This window comes from Melanostigma gelatinosum (assembly GCF_949748355.1).
Source record: "Melanostigma gelatinosum genome assembly, chromosome: 15".
Classification (NCBI taxonomy): domain Eukaryota; kingdom Metazoa; phylum Chordata; class Actinopteri; order Perciformes; family Zoarcidae; genus Melanostigma; species Melanostigma gelatinosum.
This window is the reverse complement of record NC_136648.1, coordinates 5,796,326-5,812,944: the sequence shown is the minus strand read 5'-3', so window position 1 is coordinate 5,812,944 and position 16,619 is coordinate 5,796,326. Positions and strand designations below refer to the sequence as shown.

Genomic DNA, 16,619 nt, shown 5'->3' with positions numbered 1-16,619 from the left:
ATTAGAAAGCAACAAGAATTGACATTTATAGTACAAATTCCCACATGTGCACACACACACACTTAATCAGACAAAATGAACCTGAGGAGCACGTGCCTGCTTTAATCCAGCCTTGCTCATAATACCGTACATTGTATTTTAATAAACACAGCCTCAGTGTACATGAATCCATCTGGAAGCTGAGCAGGTCTACCTGTGGATCAGGAGTAATCTTACCTAAACACTAAATGCTCCTACAAAATGCAGCTCAAAAGTGTTTTCCAGACATTGTTATGTCATCCAAATACACTCCCAGTTAGCTACTAGCTACTAGCTACATGGAAGATTACAACGGATTACAGTGGAATATCTACGACAGGTAAACAACTCCAATGACAGATTCAATCAGCCTTAAATATGGTGTAAGTGCGCCACCCAGTGGACACGACTAGTATGTGCAATGAAATAAACTCCATTTCTCACATGGCTACTGTACGAACACATTTAACTGCCGAAATAAAAACTAACACTTCTTCGCAACATGTTTATTCCTTCTCGTAGTCGTTAATTTGTATCTTTATGGCCCGCGAGCGTATCCCGTTGCAGAAACAACGCAGGTGAGCTAAATCAGTCACTAATTAACGCACGCTACATAAACAGCTGCACATTAGCCACAAACCTGGGATAACTATTCCTTAAAGCGCTCGAGCGTACTTTAATATTGTCAAAGTTAGTAGCCTATTTGCCAGCATCTAAAGAATGACTAATGACATATCGAAGAAGAAGGGGAAGAATACAGGTGAGAAAAAGGGCAAGAGAAAGGCCAAAAGAAGAGAAACGTACGCGATGTACATCTATAAAGTTTTGAAACAGGTGGGTGGACCAACACACAAAAAAGACACCGTGCTTTTTATGTCTCGGTTTTCTTACCTTAAAATGTCTTCCAAAAGGTTCATCCGGACACGGGGATTTCGAGCCGAGCCATGAGTATCATGAACTCCTTCGTGAATGACCTGTTTGAGAGGATCGCCACAGAGGCGTCCCGGCTGGCCCAGTACAATAAACGCTCCACCATCACCAGCCGAGAGGTGCAGACCGCAGTGAGGCTGCTGCTGCCCGGCGAGCTGGCGAAACACGCCGTGTCCGAGGGAACCAAAGCGGTCACCAAGTACACCAGCTCCAAATGACGACTTCAGCGCGACTGGAAGCTGTTGCGACGAGGGTTTCAAATGTTGTGACCTGGTTTGTTGCCAATAAACAAACGCACACAAAAACGGGAGTTTTCTTTTCATGCTTTTTATTTTTTTATCCCCGCCTTTTGCAGGGTAATGCAGTACCGCGTTCTAACCACTAGATGGAACAATCGCACATCTTTACTCAGTGTTTTTGACTTAGCAAACCTCATTTTGTACATTACAGCTACAAATGTTCCCATTACAAACTATTATTTGGTGAAATCAACCGTGCAATGTCACAATAACCCACATGAATCCGTGTGATACCGCATCTATTCCTATGAACACCTATGTATCTGCTCAGTGCTCTAAATAGATCACATCTCGCAATTGGGCTTTTTGACAGTCTGAAAATAAAAGCGTTTTTCCATTTGTTACAAAGGTAATAAAAAGTATTCCCTCTAAGGATTTGTCACAATCTGACTCAAACTATTTCAAGTACTGGTTTTACAATAAAGTACAACTGTCAGCATATCAGAGGACTGTGTGGTATATGGAAGCCCATTTCTACCAGCATAAAATAAAAAAGTACAAACTGCAACACTTTTGGTGCATCCATCTGTAACCATGACACTGACCAGATGTTTCCAGTTGCTGTTCAATGAAGGTTGCCACACATCAGTTTGATTCTTTCCACAACTGATTACAAGTCAAGAAAAAGGAAAGTATCTAGCAACAAAAAAACTGGACAAAAATCACATCCACAGCATATTTCCGTGCTACCGTGAGCTAGATTTGAAGTCTTTGAGGGATCTAGAAATGAAAACAGGTGACGTGTTTCAACTTACTTTGTGGTTTTCAGAAACAAAAAAAACTTGCATTGCTGACTCAATTGTAATCCTCATCAATAAAGACAATGAATACATGAGGTAATATTTATTTGAAAATACAGCAATGGTCTGTCATATATATTTTTCACCTCCGATGTCTTTCTCCAAACCTTGAGAAGATCCATTATTCAGATCGCTTTAAAAAATGTACATATTTATGAACTGACAGGAAATAATGCAACATTGTATCCTTGTTATGCATTCTAATCAGTGTTTTAAAAGACGACGCTGTCAACTGAATAGTACTTGATTACAGGATAATGGCACTTGCGTTTGCACCAGTCCAATCTGCATAAAATGGAGGAACTGATAAAGGTCTTTCTAATTAGGACGGTGTTTACATCAGGCTTTACATACACCTATTAGGCTACCCTTGTCAACATCCTACAAAGCCAGCCTCACTGTGATAATGCACTTGGATGTGACTCCCACCACTGACTGTTATTGTTGAGATAACCATTTTAGATGTTTCCCCGTATTCTTTGTAATGATGTCAAATCTACAGATGTTATTACGAGGGTGATACAGTCTCTGATGGCACTAACTTTGTTCATGATTATCATGGCCATTTAGGTTTTGTATCTTGCACCCTTCCCCATATCCCCTCTCGTGCCCATGCCTGGTGGTAGTCATCGCTGACTCCTTTAGGCAGACTGCTATGAACACATTATGGATGGATGCATTAGTGAGTGATGCAGAGCCCGGGCTGGCTTTCCTTGTTTTCGTGTGAGAGTGCATCATTAGAAAATGTTCCACTTGGCAGGGAAGCGCGTATTAACTGCAACCGCAATGAAATGAGGTTGTGATAGATGGTTAAAGTTACACAGGACTATTAGGTTGAAATATGAACCTCTCAATTGTCATGATGAAACAAAGGGCTATTTGCGCGGTGATCAGTGCGTTGAGAGACAATTGCAATCTGCAAAGACCGATTCAATACAGTATAGGTAGCGGGCTCAGAGCTGAAAGAGTACAGAAAAAGTAATCACGCTTCCACGGAATAGTTTGGAGCTACTGTTCAATTCAAGGCTCTATAAATTCATTTAGGTTCCTCCACCAACACCTCAAGCATCGTGATGAGACCTGGGGGAGATTTGCAAACAGGGCATATTGTCAAAGCCCCGTTGTGGACTCTGATGAGCCATATACATGGAAGGAAACCAGTGATTGGCTATCAAAGAGATTATTAAGAGCATTAAGTGTGTGTGTGTGTGTGTGTGTGTGTGTGTGTGTCTACTTTAATGTGTCTGTATGGACTACCAAAGTCAATACGTTGTTAGGAAAAAATTGAACAAGCCAAGATGTACATCAGAATCAGCAGACAAAGGCAGAACTGCACCAACCACTTTTCCTTCAGATAATGTCGTCAGCCAATTAAGCATGCTCATCAGCTCTCATCATGTTTCCATAGTGACCACCGCAGCGAATTCAAACTTCAGACCCTCTTTAACTCCCCCGGTGTGAATCAAATGTGTAAATTGCATATTAATTGCTCTCTTACCCGCACAGACTTGCGCATATGCCAGACAGGATCTGGCCTCCTCTGGCAGGAATAACAATAAGTAACACACAGCTCATTAATAAAAGAAACACCTGATGGATAATTGATTGCCCTGATGTCATGGTGGCGCTCTCTAAACTTAGAATTCTTTGGGTGCACTCTGTTTCAGATCCAATTGCAAAGCCATTAGCATTTAATATTACTGTAATTACTGTGTACATTTCATTATGTTCTCAGTATATTAAATGAGTGCTTAGTGTGGAGGGAGGGCTATAGTTTAATCTCTTTCTGTATTACTGTGTGCCACAGTACTCAAAACAGCATTAAGAGGCACATAATCAGAGGGAACTAATTGCCTATGATTGCATAAATGAAGTGCCTCACTCTCATCAGGCCTGTTGCTGATGTCCAGCCTCTCACCGCCTCGGGAGAGGAAGGTTGACCACAATGTAGAACACCTCGGAGAGACGGCTTCTGGTGCGTAATGTGAGGAAACCAAAGATTTAATATGCCCACGGGGGGCTGCGAGGCCAGGGGGTGTTACTACTGCTGATGTTTTTTTGTTGTCATCAGAGTTGCCTCCGCTTCACAGAGGAAGGAAGAAGAAAAAAAAGAAAGAAACACGAATGCCTACCATTTGAGAAATGAATTTATCGAAGTCGCTGTCTTTTTCCCCATTAGTAAGTGTTTAGTTCAGCGTTTTAAATAATTGCGTTACCAGGAATGATATTTAAAATACATTTGGGAGTCAATGAGGCGGGAAAGTGCCTACATGTTTTGCTGATGACACCCGGGCCATTTGGAAGACATCAAAGTAGAGAGGAGGTAGCCCAGATGCATATTATAAACTCATTATGTATATCATTTAAAAGGATGTACTCCAGCCGCAAAAACAATATTCCTAGTCTCTCTCTGGTAATGTGTGTTTTCAAAGTTGAAACTCTTACTCGCCTTCAGTTTAATGTGGCATCTATTACCAAACTGTAACATAAAATAAATGACCTCGATTTCCATACCAGAACAGTCGTTAAGGTATAGATGAGATGCAGCGATGGGAAAGAAGGTAACACCCCTGCACAAATAGCCCGTATTTCTTCACCTGTGGTGCCGACCTTGTTTTCCACAGAGCTTACATGCATTTTGATGGACTCCAAACACAGAGGTGGATAAACAGACATTAAAATATGAGCGATATTTACACATTGTGTGTCCAACACAACACATTTTAATAGAAAAGTGAATCAGTCTCGGAAAATCAGGAAAACCAGTTTTGCCACTGGATATAATTTCTACCAGCATTTGAAGATGATGGTCCATCAGTCAAAATAAATGTTTGTCAGATGCCAAGCCAGTAGGCTTAAGAGGCTTAATTATGCGCCGTCCCTCCGCCATCACAACGCTACACGTGGGGCAGAGTGACACAGCGGTTGCCAGTCATTCAGCCTAATGTTCTAATGCAGGGAGCCATGTGGATCCATGAAACCCATTAAGGCTCTCGAAATAAATAAAGAAAATACTGAGCAGGAAAATACATTTTACTCACAGGGGTTTACAATAAGGGCATTGGCATTTGCAAGAAAAAAGTTAGGACAACATTTGACCTTAAAAGTTGCCCAGATGTCCAAAAGCCAGATATTACTTCTTGAGTTAAGTTTAAAGCCTGTCTGGGAGTGGGAAATATTCATAATACAATGTCTTGTTGCTCTGAAACATTCAGAGCAACAAGAGGTAGAAACATATATTCCATCAATATATGTTCTATCGCCCCCTAAAAAACAGCATGCATGGTAGTTACAAAACATGAGTTTATTCAAGTCACGAGATACTTGCAGCCTGACAGAGACACTTCATGGCTGTAACTTTGCTGGAGGCACATAGGAGAGGCTCAAGTGGCTGCATGCGAGACATAAAAATAGCATTGCTTGTCACACTCCAGGGAGGGTGTCATACCGAATAACAAAACAACTCTGTGAACCAAACCTGTGAACAGCCGGCAGGCACATAGTGGATATTAGCCAGGGAGAAAGAAACAACAACAGAAGCAGAGAGACAGGCCTCCCTCATCTGATCACAGATTCCTTTTGCCACTCACACAAACTCGTCTCTCTGTCAGAGGTAAAAACCTGCAGCATGGCGGGAGGTAGCTTTGTCTTCACGTCCACGGCCTTGCGCTCTCTGGAACTTGATAAAGACAACATGCTGGAGAGACAAAAGTACAAGAAGCAGCTGGCCAGCCATCACTTCAATCGCTATATGCTGAAGAAGGAGCTCAGGGAGAGGGCACCGCTGAGGTCCAGCACTTTCGTGCCACCAGCTGTCTGCCAAGATGCGGTCGTCCAGAACGCTCTGTACACGGGAGACCTGGAGGCCATGCAGCACCTCTTTCCTCGAGGGTCCACAGCAAACCTCATCATCGAGCCACAGGGAGGGGACATGCGCTGGGTCGCCGCAGGGCACGGTAAGAGACAACATTTGTCATTCATTAGATGTATTAATTCAGGAATTGATATGGTTTGCACAGCTATGGGGCTTTATTTTATTTCCTGGAGATCAGCATCCAAAATTATTAAAAGTGAGAGACATTACTTATAGGTTGTTGTGGAAAAAAGTGAATTTACTGCTTTTAAAACTTTGAAATGCAACTCAAGCCATGCGTCACCCTGAGCCAGTATTTAAAGAGACAGTGATGGGATATTTATAGAAAAGAGCACGAGGCAATATTTGTAGAAACCATCATTTGTCCACCACATAAACAAACTCAAGAGGTGGACTCAGTTGAGGCCTATCACTGAAGACAGACGAACATTTTAAGTCAGTTTTGGCTTGTTGACTCCCTGGAAATGAATGATCAAGACTCCAAGTTAAAATGTTGTGTGAACACATAACAACAATGGGCCTTTGCAAAACTGGATGTTACTAAAAAATCATTTAAATTAAAAAAAAAACAATGTATTTCCCCTGAACTTCTTGAGTGCAAGAGAGCATTGTCCGGTGAGCTCAGTGAATTAGCTGAATCAGTGCGCAGGTGACATGTAACACACAAGTCATTGGACTCCAGGCCACTGCACTGGCCAAGCAAAATATCAAATAACACCACCCTAAAATAGCATCTGCACAAACAACCATCATGAGCGCCTATTTCCTGCAGTGTAAACCAGCCTACTAAAACGCAAGCAAACAATCTAGTCAGCAACCAGTATGGCTCACGCAGCTCCGACGTTTAAGTGGCACAAACCAAAGAAGTACCGCAACGACGCCATCGCCACGGCCACGGCCTCGGGTTGCGTGCTGCAGTTCTGGAACTCTCTGAATGTGGGCGATGAGCTGACGGTGCTCAGCATCGTGGACGACGCCGAGCACGTGTCCCTCATCGATGCCATTTATGACACCAGCAACATCGAGGAATGGAAGAACTTCAGATTTAACTACGGAGGCCTGAGTAGGTTTATCTGAGCTTTGATTGTTAAATCAAACTGGCTGAAGTTGTGCAAAAAAGTTGATGGTCTTTCTTTTTCATTGCGTGTTATCGAGGGCTACAGGGATGACGTATTTTTGTAGGCCAACACCGAACGTTAGCGAAACACTGGTTCCCTCGACGTCAAGAAGTCAGTGGAATGCGACTGTGAATCGTTGGGCTTCGAACAAACTACACCACGGTCGATCGAGCACGAGTGAACACAATGAGGCTGTGAAGGCGGACTAGTCGGTGTGGTGACATTTTGTTGTCTCATTCAGCCACTTGTTAGCAACCGTCTTTTTTAAGAGACGATAAAGCTTCAAAATTCACGTGCGGGACATTTGCTGACGCATTTTATGTCGTAGAACAAAACTTTAAAATCTCGTACGCTTGTGTTAACCGCAGACTTTATTTTTGGCATCCAACCAAAAACCCATTCAAAAAAACAGGAACAGGAAGTGCAAAAATGCTGAGTCATTCCTGCAGCACTCTGTTGAGTATTTTGAGTATTTTGAGTGTTGGGAAGAGTCATTAAAGCATTACAACTTTGAAAATGTTATGAAGTATGTTCTAATTGCTAATTGCTGGCGGGTTGAGGCCAAAGTTGACTTTATATTTTACTCTCTGCTGCTGGCAGGACTTTGGTCACTGAGTTATGAGCAGGAGCTGACCACGCCGCTTCACATCACAGCTAGCCGAGGCTTCACCGACTGCCTGAGACTCCTGCTGCGGCGCGGGGCCGATGTAGACCTGGCACCGGAGGGCACCACCGCCCTGCACGAGTCCTGTGAAAACTGCCAGCCAGAGTGCACCAAGCTGCTGCTGATCCATGGCGCCAACGCCAACGCGGTCACAGAAGAGGGCTTCATGCCGCTGCACTTTTGCACAAGCCCCGAATCCCTTGAGTGAGTCAAGTAGAACGAAAGTAGAAAGTGTGACAAGAACAAAAGGAGTCAATGAATCAGTGAATTTACTCAGTAATGTCAGTTATACTGAGCATTTTTCGAACATTAGCTAACATTAGCCGTCATAAGCTACTGGTCATACCTGTCTCAAGGCAAGGGTGCATTTATTGAGTACAATTCAACTTTAATAAGAAAACTGTGTCATACATAATCAGTGAAACACAATATCTAACCAGAGTTTGCTAACATTAGCCACCATCAGCTAAGTTACTGGTCAAGACAGACCGTAGCAGCAAAACCTCCGAGTGGATTGAATTGAGCAAGAGTGCATTTATTGCAGATCAATTCAACTTTTCTAAGAGATACGTAGTCTCACTGTAACACCACCGGCATCCTGTTCAGGATGCATCAAAACCAGCTAGCGGGCCAACAGAGAATAAAGTGGTGAATTGGATCGAGCTAAAAGTGTTGGAGAAATGCATGACATGTGGAGTTTCTGCCCCTGTGTCTTTGTGTCTTTGTGATACAAAGACCGAGCCTAGACATCAACAAATTCAGGATAACGCCTTGCAAGAAAGTAACGAATATCCATATCCATGTTAAATGATATCCGGTTTGAAATCAAGTTAAATGAAAACATTTGGAACGTGGCGTGTGGTGTCGATGAAGGGGTACTTCATCTGGTAAGAGTGGTGGGGACAACCGATCTCATGTTTATGTGGGAATAAAACTTGCTAATTCTTTCTGCAGATGTGCCAAGAATCTCCTGCAGTACGGGGCAGCGATCAACGGTCGCACTCTCGATGAGAGTGACACTCCCTTGCACGTGGCAGCCAGCAACGGCCTCCCAGACCACACCGAGCTCTACCTGCGCTACGGAGCCGCCGTGGACAAACGGAACAACGAGGGTCTCACGCCCCTGATCGCCGCCTGTTCACAACCCCAGGAGGTGCAGGAGCTGGAACGGTACTTCAAGGTGTGCCAGATGCTGCTGGGGGCCGGGGCCGACGTGCACACCGTGGACCAGGACAAACGCACGCCTTTGCACATGGCCTGTAAGAATGTAAACCCAGACGTAGTGGACCTGTTGCTGGCCAACGGAGCGTGCGTTAACGACATGGAGTACGGCGGTGAGGCGCCCATGCACAACATCCTGAAGGTGGTGTGCTACAAGCTCTCGCATCAACCCGAGAGGATCGTCCGTGCTCTGCTCAACCACGGTTCTATCCGGGTGTGGCCTGGAGCTCTGCCCCTGGTAGGAAATCAAAAGGATGCATTCCATATCAGCGAAAGCATTCCACACTGGTTTGAACTAGTATATTATTTTAAGCATGCACCAATTATTCATCAAGGTGTCTCATTTTGCATAATCAGCATACTGCACATGTAACACCTTGAGAAAGAGTCTTGAAACACTAAATTGTTCCTTGCAATATTCCAGCCTTCACAACTTCACATTCAAATCATTCCCATTTCATGACACAACATGAAGTGTTGCACTCTGCGGGAAACAGACTACAACCATCAGTGAACCCACGTGCACGAGACAAAATGCCTGGTTCCTAATTAGGCAAGTGTTAATAGGAGATTAATTAGCACTAATTGCATAATTTCCAGTTAAACCCCTGGAGGGAAGACCAATCTGTTCATTTCACAAGTGTTTAATTACTTTATTTCTTCAGTTCTATGGAGTCACAAGCTCGCTCATGAACTTAAATGATGATTATATGAATCTGTGCTCTGTGTTGTGGTGTTTCTCGGCAGGTTTTGAAGCACTGCTGTGGATCTCCGCGCACCATCGAGGTCCTGCTGAACGCCTACGGTCACCTCAAAGTCACAGACACCTGGGTGGAGTCAGTGTCATCGGAGGCGTTGAAGGCAAGTTTGTTAAACAATGAATTCATGAAGTTAGACCTGTGTGGCTGTTTTAAGACGAGACAAATGTTTTTAGATCAAAAATTTTTTTTTAAAGTTATATATTTAGATATCGTGGTTCATCTCTTCTTCAATTTCTTTATGGTATTTACGTGGACAAATAATATCGACTGATCTCATCTGTGATGTTGTCTCACCAGGAGCACAAAGAGTTCTATGAGTCCGTCTTCTCGTTGGAACGGACCCCTCGCTCCCTGCAGCACTTGGCACGCTTCAAGATCAGGATCTTCCTGGAGGGCCGGGTGCACAAGGTGGTCCCTGAACTGGATCTGCCCACCTTCATTAAGAACTACCTGCTCCTGGAGTACAGAGACTATGTCCACTGAAAGGCGCTAATCAGTCAACATCATAATTAAAGCAGCGGCTCCAACTGTAGCAGCTTCAGGATGAAGAAGCAGCTGCTTGTTCTCATGTCACTTTTATTCCAGTTCGAGCTACACATTTGATTTTGCACCACAAGAGGGCGCTATAGACTAGACTTGATCAAATACATGGCAGGTATACAATGCGTTTTATATTTTAATATATCTCACTTTTCTTTTCTTTTTCACTTCTTCACTTGATAGTAAAGAGGCTCAGACGTTTGCGTTTTTATACATAATAAGTATTGCAGTAGTTTGATGCTAATGGGCATAATAATCATTGAGGATTGCCTTAAAATATTTGCATAAATAATTATTCCCAAAGGTATTATTGTAATTAGGCTTTTTCTGTCAAAAATCGTCTTGATGTAAAATGAAATATTCCATCATGGCCATGTGATCTAGTCACTGCTCTTTTATATTTCCTGTTTTACATTTCTCTCTCTCTTCTCTCGTGTTTCTGTCGTCTGTTGCTGTCTGTCGTGTTTTTAATATACTCTGTAGGTTTCTATATTAATGAGAGAAAATACATTTATTTTTAAACCAGATTGTATGTTATCAAACTAAACTTTAAATATAAAGAGACACCTTGGAAGTTGAACTTTTTTTAAACAAGCTGAAACAACGTTAAATCGTGCGGAATAACGATTGAAATGTGTGCTTTTATCAAGAGGTTGTGATAAAGTGATTGACCTGGTCACATGATTCAGAAATTAAAAAACGACATGATTCAGGACGTTGCACCTGTCTGTCAGTCTCTCACATCAGACATCTTCGAAGAAAACGTTAAATTGGAGGAATTATTATGGTCACGTGTTAATTATCTGCTGACTTAATTCAATTCATTTTACAATGAAAAACAAGAAGATTTTCAGCACTACTTATGACAATAAAAACATATATATTTTGTTATAACAGGCAATTTGAGGCCTATACTTTAGACCAGAAATAGAATAAAATTATAAATATTCTATATGAATCTAAATTTTATTTGGTCATAAAAAACGTGACAAAAAAAATAAATAACTATTAATAAAAAGTGTAAAGAGGAGCTGAGTAACATCAGAGTTCCTCTCAAAGGAGAAGAGGAAGAGGAGCTGAGCGAATGCTTTCAATAGATCAGAGAGAGGTGCTGCTGGAGTCACTTATAAGAATTAGCCTGGCCGGGCCCTCCACTGCTAATCAGAGTCGGTGTGATATGTTTATGTCCTCGTGCAATCAGGCGACCAGTTGGAGAGCCCGGGCACCAGGACTCAATAGGGCTAATCATCATCAGCTCCCATTGCCATTTAAAAGGTGAAATGATCTGCGATTAACCCACTGCTTAAAGAAAAGAAAAGACAATGTTTTGTGTCTCTTTGGATCAGGAATGCATTACAACTCCCAGAAAAAATGTTGTGCATTATTTCATTTATATATATGTAAAAAAATAAAAATAAAACGTTGAGGGATGATTTAGGTGACAGCTTTTTAAATAACCGCCGCCCCCCAATAGAGTTCAAACAACGTGGAATCACTCAAATTTGACTTTGGTCACTATGTGTCCGTGTCCACACTGCAGTTGACCTCGCATAAACGCCTTTTATCTGAATCTAATTTCGCAGCGGAGTATCTCTCTCCAGGGAACAATTGTTGCGGCACTTCTCTCTCTTCTTTCTTTCTCTCTCTGAAGCCGAACGCATTGTTTTTAGCCGCGGAGAATGGGACAGAGAGCGGAGAAACATCTGCCTCTCCTCCCTCCCGACTCTTGATGCCCATCGGCCCCAATATCGCAACAAAAGCCACCGTTGTTTTACGCTGTCCCTTGAATCCAGAGTAATTACTTATCATCAATCAAAATTAATAATAGCTGATTGGGTTGGTGTGGTCAACGATTATAGAAGGGGAAGGGCTGGAGCAGTCTCTCACACCGTTTTGCAGTCAATGGTGAACCTGGCAAAAGGGGAGGAGGGCTTGGAGAGGGGTGGTTGGGGGGTGCGACCCGTCTATTTGGTCTCCACTGGGAAACTACCGCCTCTCAGGACGGCCAAAGAGTCAGAGGCTGAATAAGGAAATGAAGCGTAATTTGAGGAAGATGGATGAGCCCCATGGGAAACACCCCCTTTTCATTCCTCTTGTATTGCAGATGATAACCAATGCGCTCTCTCTCTCTCTCTCTCTCTCTCTCTCTCTCTCTCTCTCTCTCTCTCTCTCTCTCTCTCTCTCTCTCTCTCTCTCTCTCTCTCTCTCTCTCTCTCTCTCTCTCTCTTCTGCGCGCGCGCACATACGCACACATCGCAGAGGGGCGGGGGGAAGTTGGATAGATAGATCGAGAGAGAGCGTGTGTTTATGTCTGAGTGTGTGACAAATAAGAGGGAAAAGGTAGCGGTGGGGCTCACAACAAAGCGCCCGACCGCCTGACGCATATAGTGCGCGGAGATCCGGAGCAGCAGTCCACTAACTGGGGATGACAGCACGGCAGAGGATCTACTTCCCATCCACTCCGTCTTTGCACTGAAAGTTTTGCGCGTCGCCGAGGGAAAAGGACACCTGCCTCTAAGTTTCCACAATATAAAAAAAGTGATTTGCCTGCAAACATGCAGAGACCAGGCCAAGGGACGGCGTTTTCAATCGATGCCCTGATAGGGACTCCACATCCCAGACCGGGACACCTGCTCTACACGGGCTACCCTATGTTCATGCCGTACAGACCTTTGGTTATTCCACAAGCTTTATCCCACTCGTCCTTAACGTCCGGTATACCTCCACTCACGCCTTTGGCTTCTTTTGCGGGACGGCTCACCAACACGTTCTGTGCCAGTTTGGGACAGGGGGTGCCGTCCATGGTGGCGCTCACCACGACGATGCCAAGCTTCTCGGATCCTCCGGACAGTTTCTACCCACCGCAAGAACTCCCAGGTCCCCGTTTAAGCGCCGTGGACCCCGGAGCGAGACGGCAAGAGAGTCCGCACGCCGATGAGCTGCGCAGCCGGGACAAGGGCTCCGACCTGCTGAACTTCTCGGAAACTTTTCAAACAATATCAGGTAAGCTCGGCCTCATTACTTATTTATGGTATTTTTTTTATTTTTATCAGCCGCAAAGCCTCAAGGCTGTCGCGTAAAAGAGTGACCGTTGTGCGTAAAATGCGTTAAATCAGAGGTTGTTGGCCCGTGGAGAAAGTGTTTGTTCTGAGATATGCCGGCAAAATGTACAATGAAAAGTAAAAGCCATCTTACATGAGTTTTGCCACCGTGGCAGAGTGGCAGAAATATTAATGATATAAATGAATGAGCACAAATTCATGGGGATGCAGCCTGGTGACAGTTACACCCGAACATCTGTCGTTTCAGATACATTTAATATTTGTTACTGACATAAATTCTGAATTGTTCTTCATACTATTATAACAAATCGCAGGGCATGTTTAATAACGTTTTTAGGAAACTTCAGTGCAGTGATTTTTTGCAGGGAAGTGAAATGAAACCTCTTTAGTTGCCAGAAACCGTTGCAGTGAAAACGTACAGAGCAAACACAGGACAGCTGTAAAAAATAGGCCCAAAAGGAGTTGAGTTTATGTTGCTACTCTCCCAGCAGACTAGAAAAACACCATGATTGATGTCTAACGTTGGTGAGACGGTTTTTTTGGGGGGGGGGGGGGGCCTCACAGACTCAAGTGACTCAACGTGGATGTGTGTTTGCTCTTCTTTTATTTGAAGGTGAGACCAAACTGTACAGCTCTGACGACGAGAAGTTGGACCTCAAATCGTCCGCGGACACCGCGTGCAGCGACCGGGAGGACAGCTCCGTGGACAGTGAGAACGAAAGTTTCTCGGACGGCAACAACTGCGGCTCGCTGTCCCAGAAGAGCAAACTAAAAGCCGGCTCGCAGGAGGCGCTGCCGACCGGCAGCTCGGCGGGGAAGAGCCGGAGGAGACGAACAGCTTTCACCAGCGAGCAGCTGCTCGAACTCGAAAAGGAGTTTCACTGTAAAAAGTACCTTTCCCTGACTGAGCGCTCGCAGATCGCACACGCGCTCAAACTGAGCGAGGTGCAGGTGAAGATCTGGTTTCAGAACCGCAGGGCCAAATGGAAACGGATCAAAGCCGGCAACGTCAACAACCGGTCGGGAGAGCCGGTGAGGAATCCCAAAATCGTGGTCCCCATCCCCGTGCACGTCAACAGGTTCGCTGTGAGGAGTCAGCACCAACAAATAGAACAAGGGAGCAGGCCATGAACTCAGATGAAGATCTGAAATATTATTATTAATAATAATAATTAAAGAAAACACTTACAATGACTCTATCTTCCACTGATTCGTTGAACGCATGACGCACAAACATGGAGGATTAGATTCTTTTTGTATGAGAGGTGAGGCTGAGCAGAGGTTTGCTCGCAGGCAGATCAGTTATTTGGCAATATGCTGTCATTTTTTATTTATTGCTGTGAATATGTAAATATAAATGGATAAAAATTGGTACAAATGGGCACTATGAGATGAGACTGTAAAGATTTTTTTTAAGTATTTATATGTTGGGCCAAAATGTTGGTTATGTGCATGTCCTCATTTGGTGAAGCAGAATTTTTGTTTTGTGTTTCGTACAATTTGTTGACCACATTTGCATGCAAGACGTTTTACATTTTGTTTGGCAACTGAAGGAACCACCTTTGACAGCCATTTGTGGACAAAAAAAAAAGAAAAGATGTGAAGGAAATAATGACCAAACAAGGGACAACTGTAAAGTATATTGACCTAATAAATCGCTTTATACGAAAGTTGGAATCCAGATTGAATTATTATTGTTTAGAGGGCAGAGTAAAAATGTTTTTATGTTCCCGAAAAATCTCGAGGAGTTATTTTATCCAGCTAAAATGAAAAGCGACGTACAGACTGCAGTCAGGCGGCTATTTTGATATTATTAACACATTTTAAATAAAAGAAAATCCTAAATAAATGATTCAAAATTATATAACGAGAATATTTCCACGTAATTTCAACATTTATGAAGGCTTTCACTGAAAAAAAAAGAAAGATTCAGCGTTGCAACTGAAAAGTTCACACACATTTGAAGGTGTTATTTGATGCATGGTAGCTTCGTTTACACTCGTGTTTTAATCACTTCATTTTATAAATAGTTTTTTCCTGAATATATAATACAGCAGCCTAAATCCATTTCTCTTGAGGAGGCCATGTTGTCTCAAGTGGACTGATGGATCCTCGTGAGATGAGAACATTCAACACACATAATGAACTTATCCATCAGTCACTACAGACAGACCCAAACCGACAGCAGCCATTCATCTGTGAGCTACACACTTTATTTTTGGGGAAATAATAATAATGGACTCTGCAAAAATGTAAATCAAGAAGTGATTTATAAAGACGCGTTAAGAGGCATAAAATACATTTTTAAAAACTCGCACAAGAGGATAATGTTGTTTCTGTGGATTCAGTACGTTTCTGAAATAATGTGTCATTTTCTTTATAGATATCGATTTCTAGTGAAATTTAGTTTGATATTTACTTAAAACACTGACACCTGTAGATAATTCTTACAAAATAAAAGTCTAGATTTAAGTTTGAATGCCCCAGAATAAAATAAAAAAGATTACAGATAAAGAAACACTTTTAAAAATGTTGTTTTTTATATAAATATAGACTCCCATAGCTAATAAATAAAATTAGAACCAATGACTATTTACACTTACAGACCTCATCTGTGAAGATGGTGACATGGGCCAATACGGAAACTTACATGGCAATGTAAAATCACAGAGCTGCAATATTCAAATCACCATAACTAAAACAGTGTTTAGCCACATCGCTATCCATTTACAGGAAGGGGAAAACAGGGCCTCAACGTTTCACGCAAACCTTCATATGCTTTATTTTTGTGGTTTACATGGTTTCTCTGAAGTGTTTCCAGAAACGTCTCATGTTGGAATTATTTCACTGCCGCTCAGATGAGAGACGCTGATTGGTTTCCCGTTTCCAAAATAGACTTCAGGCCTCATGTTAAAGCTACTGCAGCAGCACCTGTTGAAGTGTGATGATAGGGCAAGATGCCTCACATATTTTAGTATTCTTGTATACAATATAAATATGGAGGGTTTGTGGAAAAAAGAAAATGCTGAATACAGCAGGAAGCACATTATTATCCAACATTATATTTCCCTGAAGCCTCTCATGGAACACACACACACACACACACACACACACACACACACACACACACACACACACACACACACACACACACACACACACACATACACACTCAACATGATTCTGATCTCAATTTGACCTCAGCACTCAAATAGACACTTCGTGACCAGGGCATGAGTAGTAAAGTTTATTCCACCGTCCACCTCATACGTCAAGACTGTGACACTTGGATGGGGATTGAAGGAGCGATTGGTCATGCGAAGGAGCGGTGG

General features: G+C 42.9%; 3 protein-coding genes across 4 annotated transcripts; all 3 read left to right on the top strand.

Annotated features, from left to right (window-relative positions):
• Positions 1-702: 702 nt before the first annotated feature.
• h2bk1 (H2B.K variant histone 1) lies at positions 703-1,166 on the top strand (the record flags this gene model as incomplete). Its single annotated transcript, XM_079285075.1, has 2 exons — positions 703-852; positions 930-1,166. Exons 1-2 carry the CDS (start codon positions 739-741, stop codon positions 1,164-1,166), a joined length of 351 nt encoding a protein of 116 aa, XP_079141201.1. The 5' UTR covers positions 703-738.
• Positions 1,167-5,543: 4,377 nt separating this feature from the next.
• Positions 5,544-10,870, top strand: asb10 (ankyrin repeat and SOCS box containing 10). Of its 2 annotated transcripts, none has more exons than XM_079285309.1 (5): positions 5,544-6,003; positions 7,640-7,907; positions 8,658-9,162; positions 9,672-9,785; positions 9,983-10,870. In XM_079285309.1, exons 1-5 carry the CDS (start codon positions 5,676-5,678, stop codon positions 10,166-10,168), a joined length of 1,401 nt encoding a protein of 466 aa, XP_079141435.1. In that variant the 5' UTR covers positions 5,544-5,675; the 3' UTR covers positions 10,169-10,870. The 2 variants fall into 2 exon arrangements, with proteins under 2 accessions (XP_079141435.1, XP_079141436.1); XM_079285310.1 differs by lacking the exon at positions 5,544-6,003 and adding an exon at positions 6,727-6,984.
• A 1,785-nt stretch (positions 10,871-12,655) lies between these two features.
• gbx1 (gastrulation brain homeobox 1) lies at positions 12,656-14,906 on the top strand. Its single transcript, XM_079285505.1, has 2 exons — positions 12,656-13,228; positions 13,901-14,906. The coding sequence occupies exons 1-2, from the start codon at positions 12,781-12,783 to the stop codon at positions 14,416-14,418; spliced, it is 966 nt and encodes a 321-aa protein (XP_079141631.1). The 5' UTR covers positions 12,656-12,780; the 3' UTR covers positions 14,419-14,906.
• Positions 14,907-16,619: the final 1,713 nt, after the last annotated feature.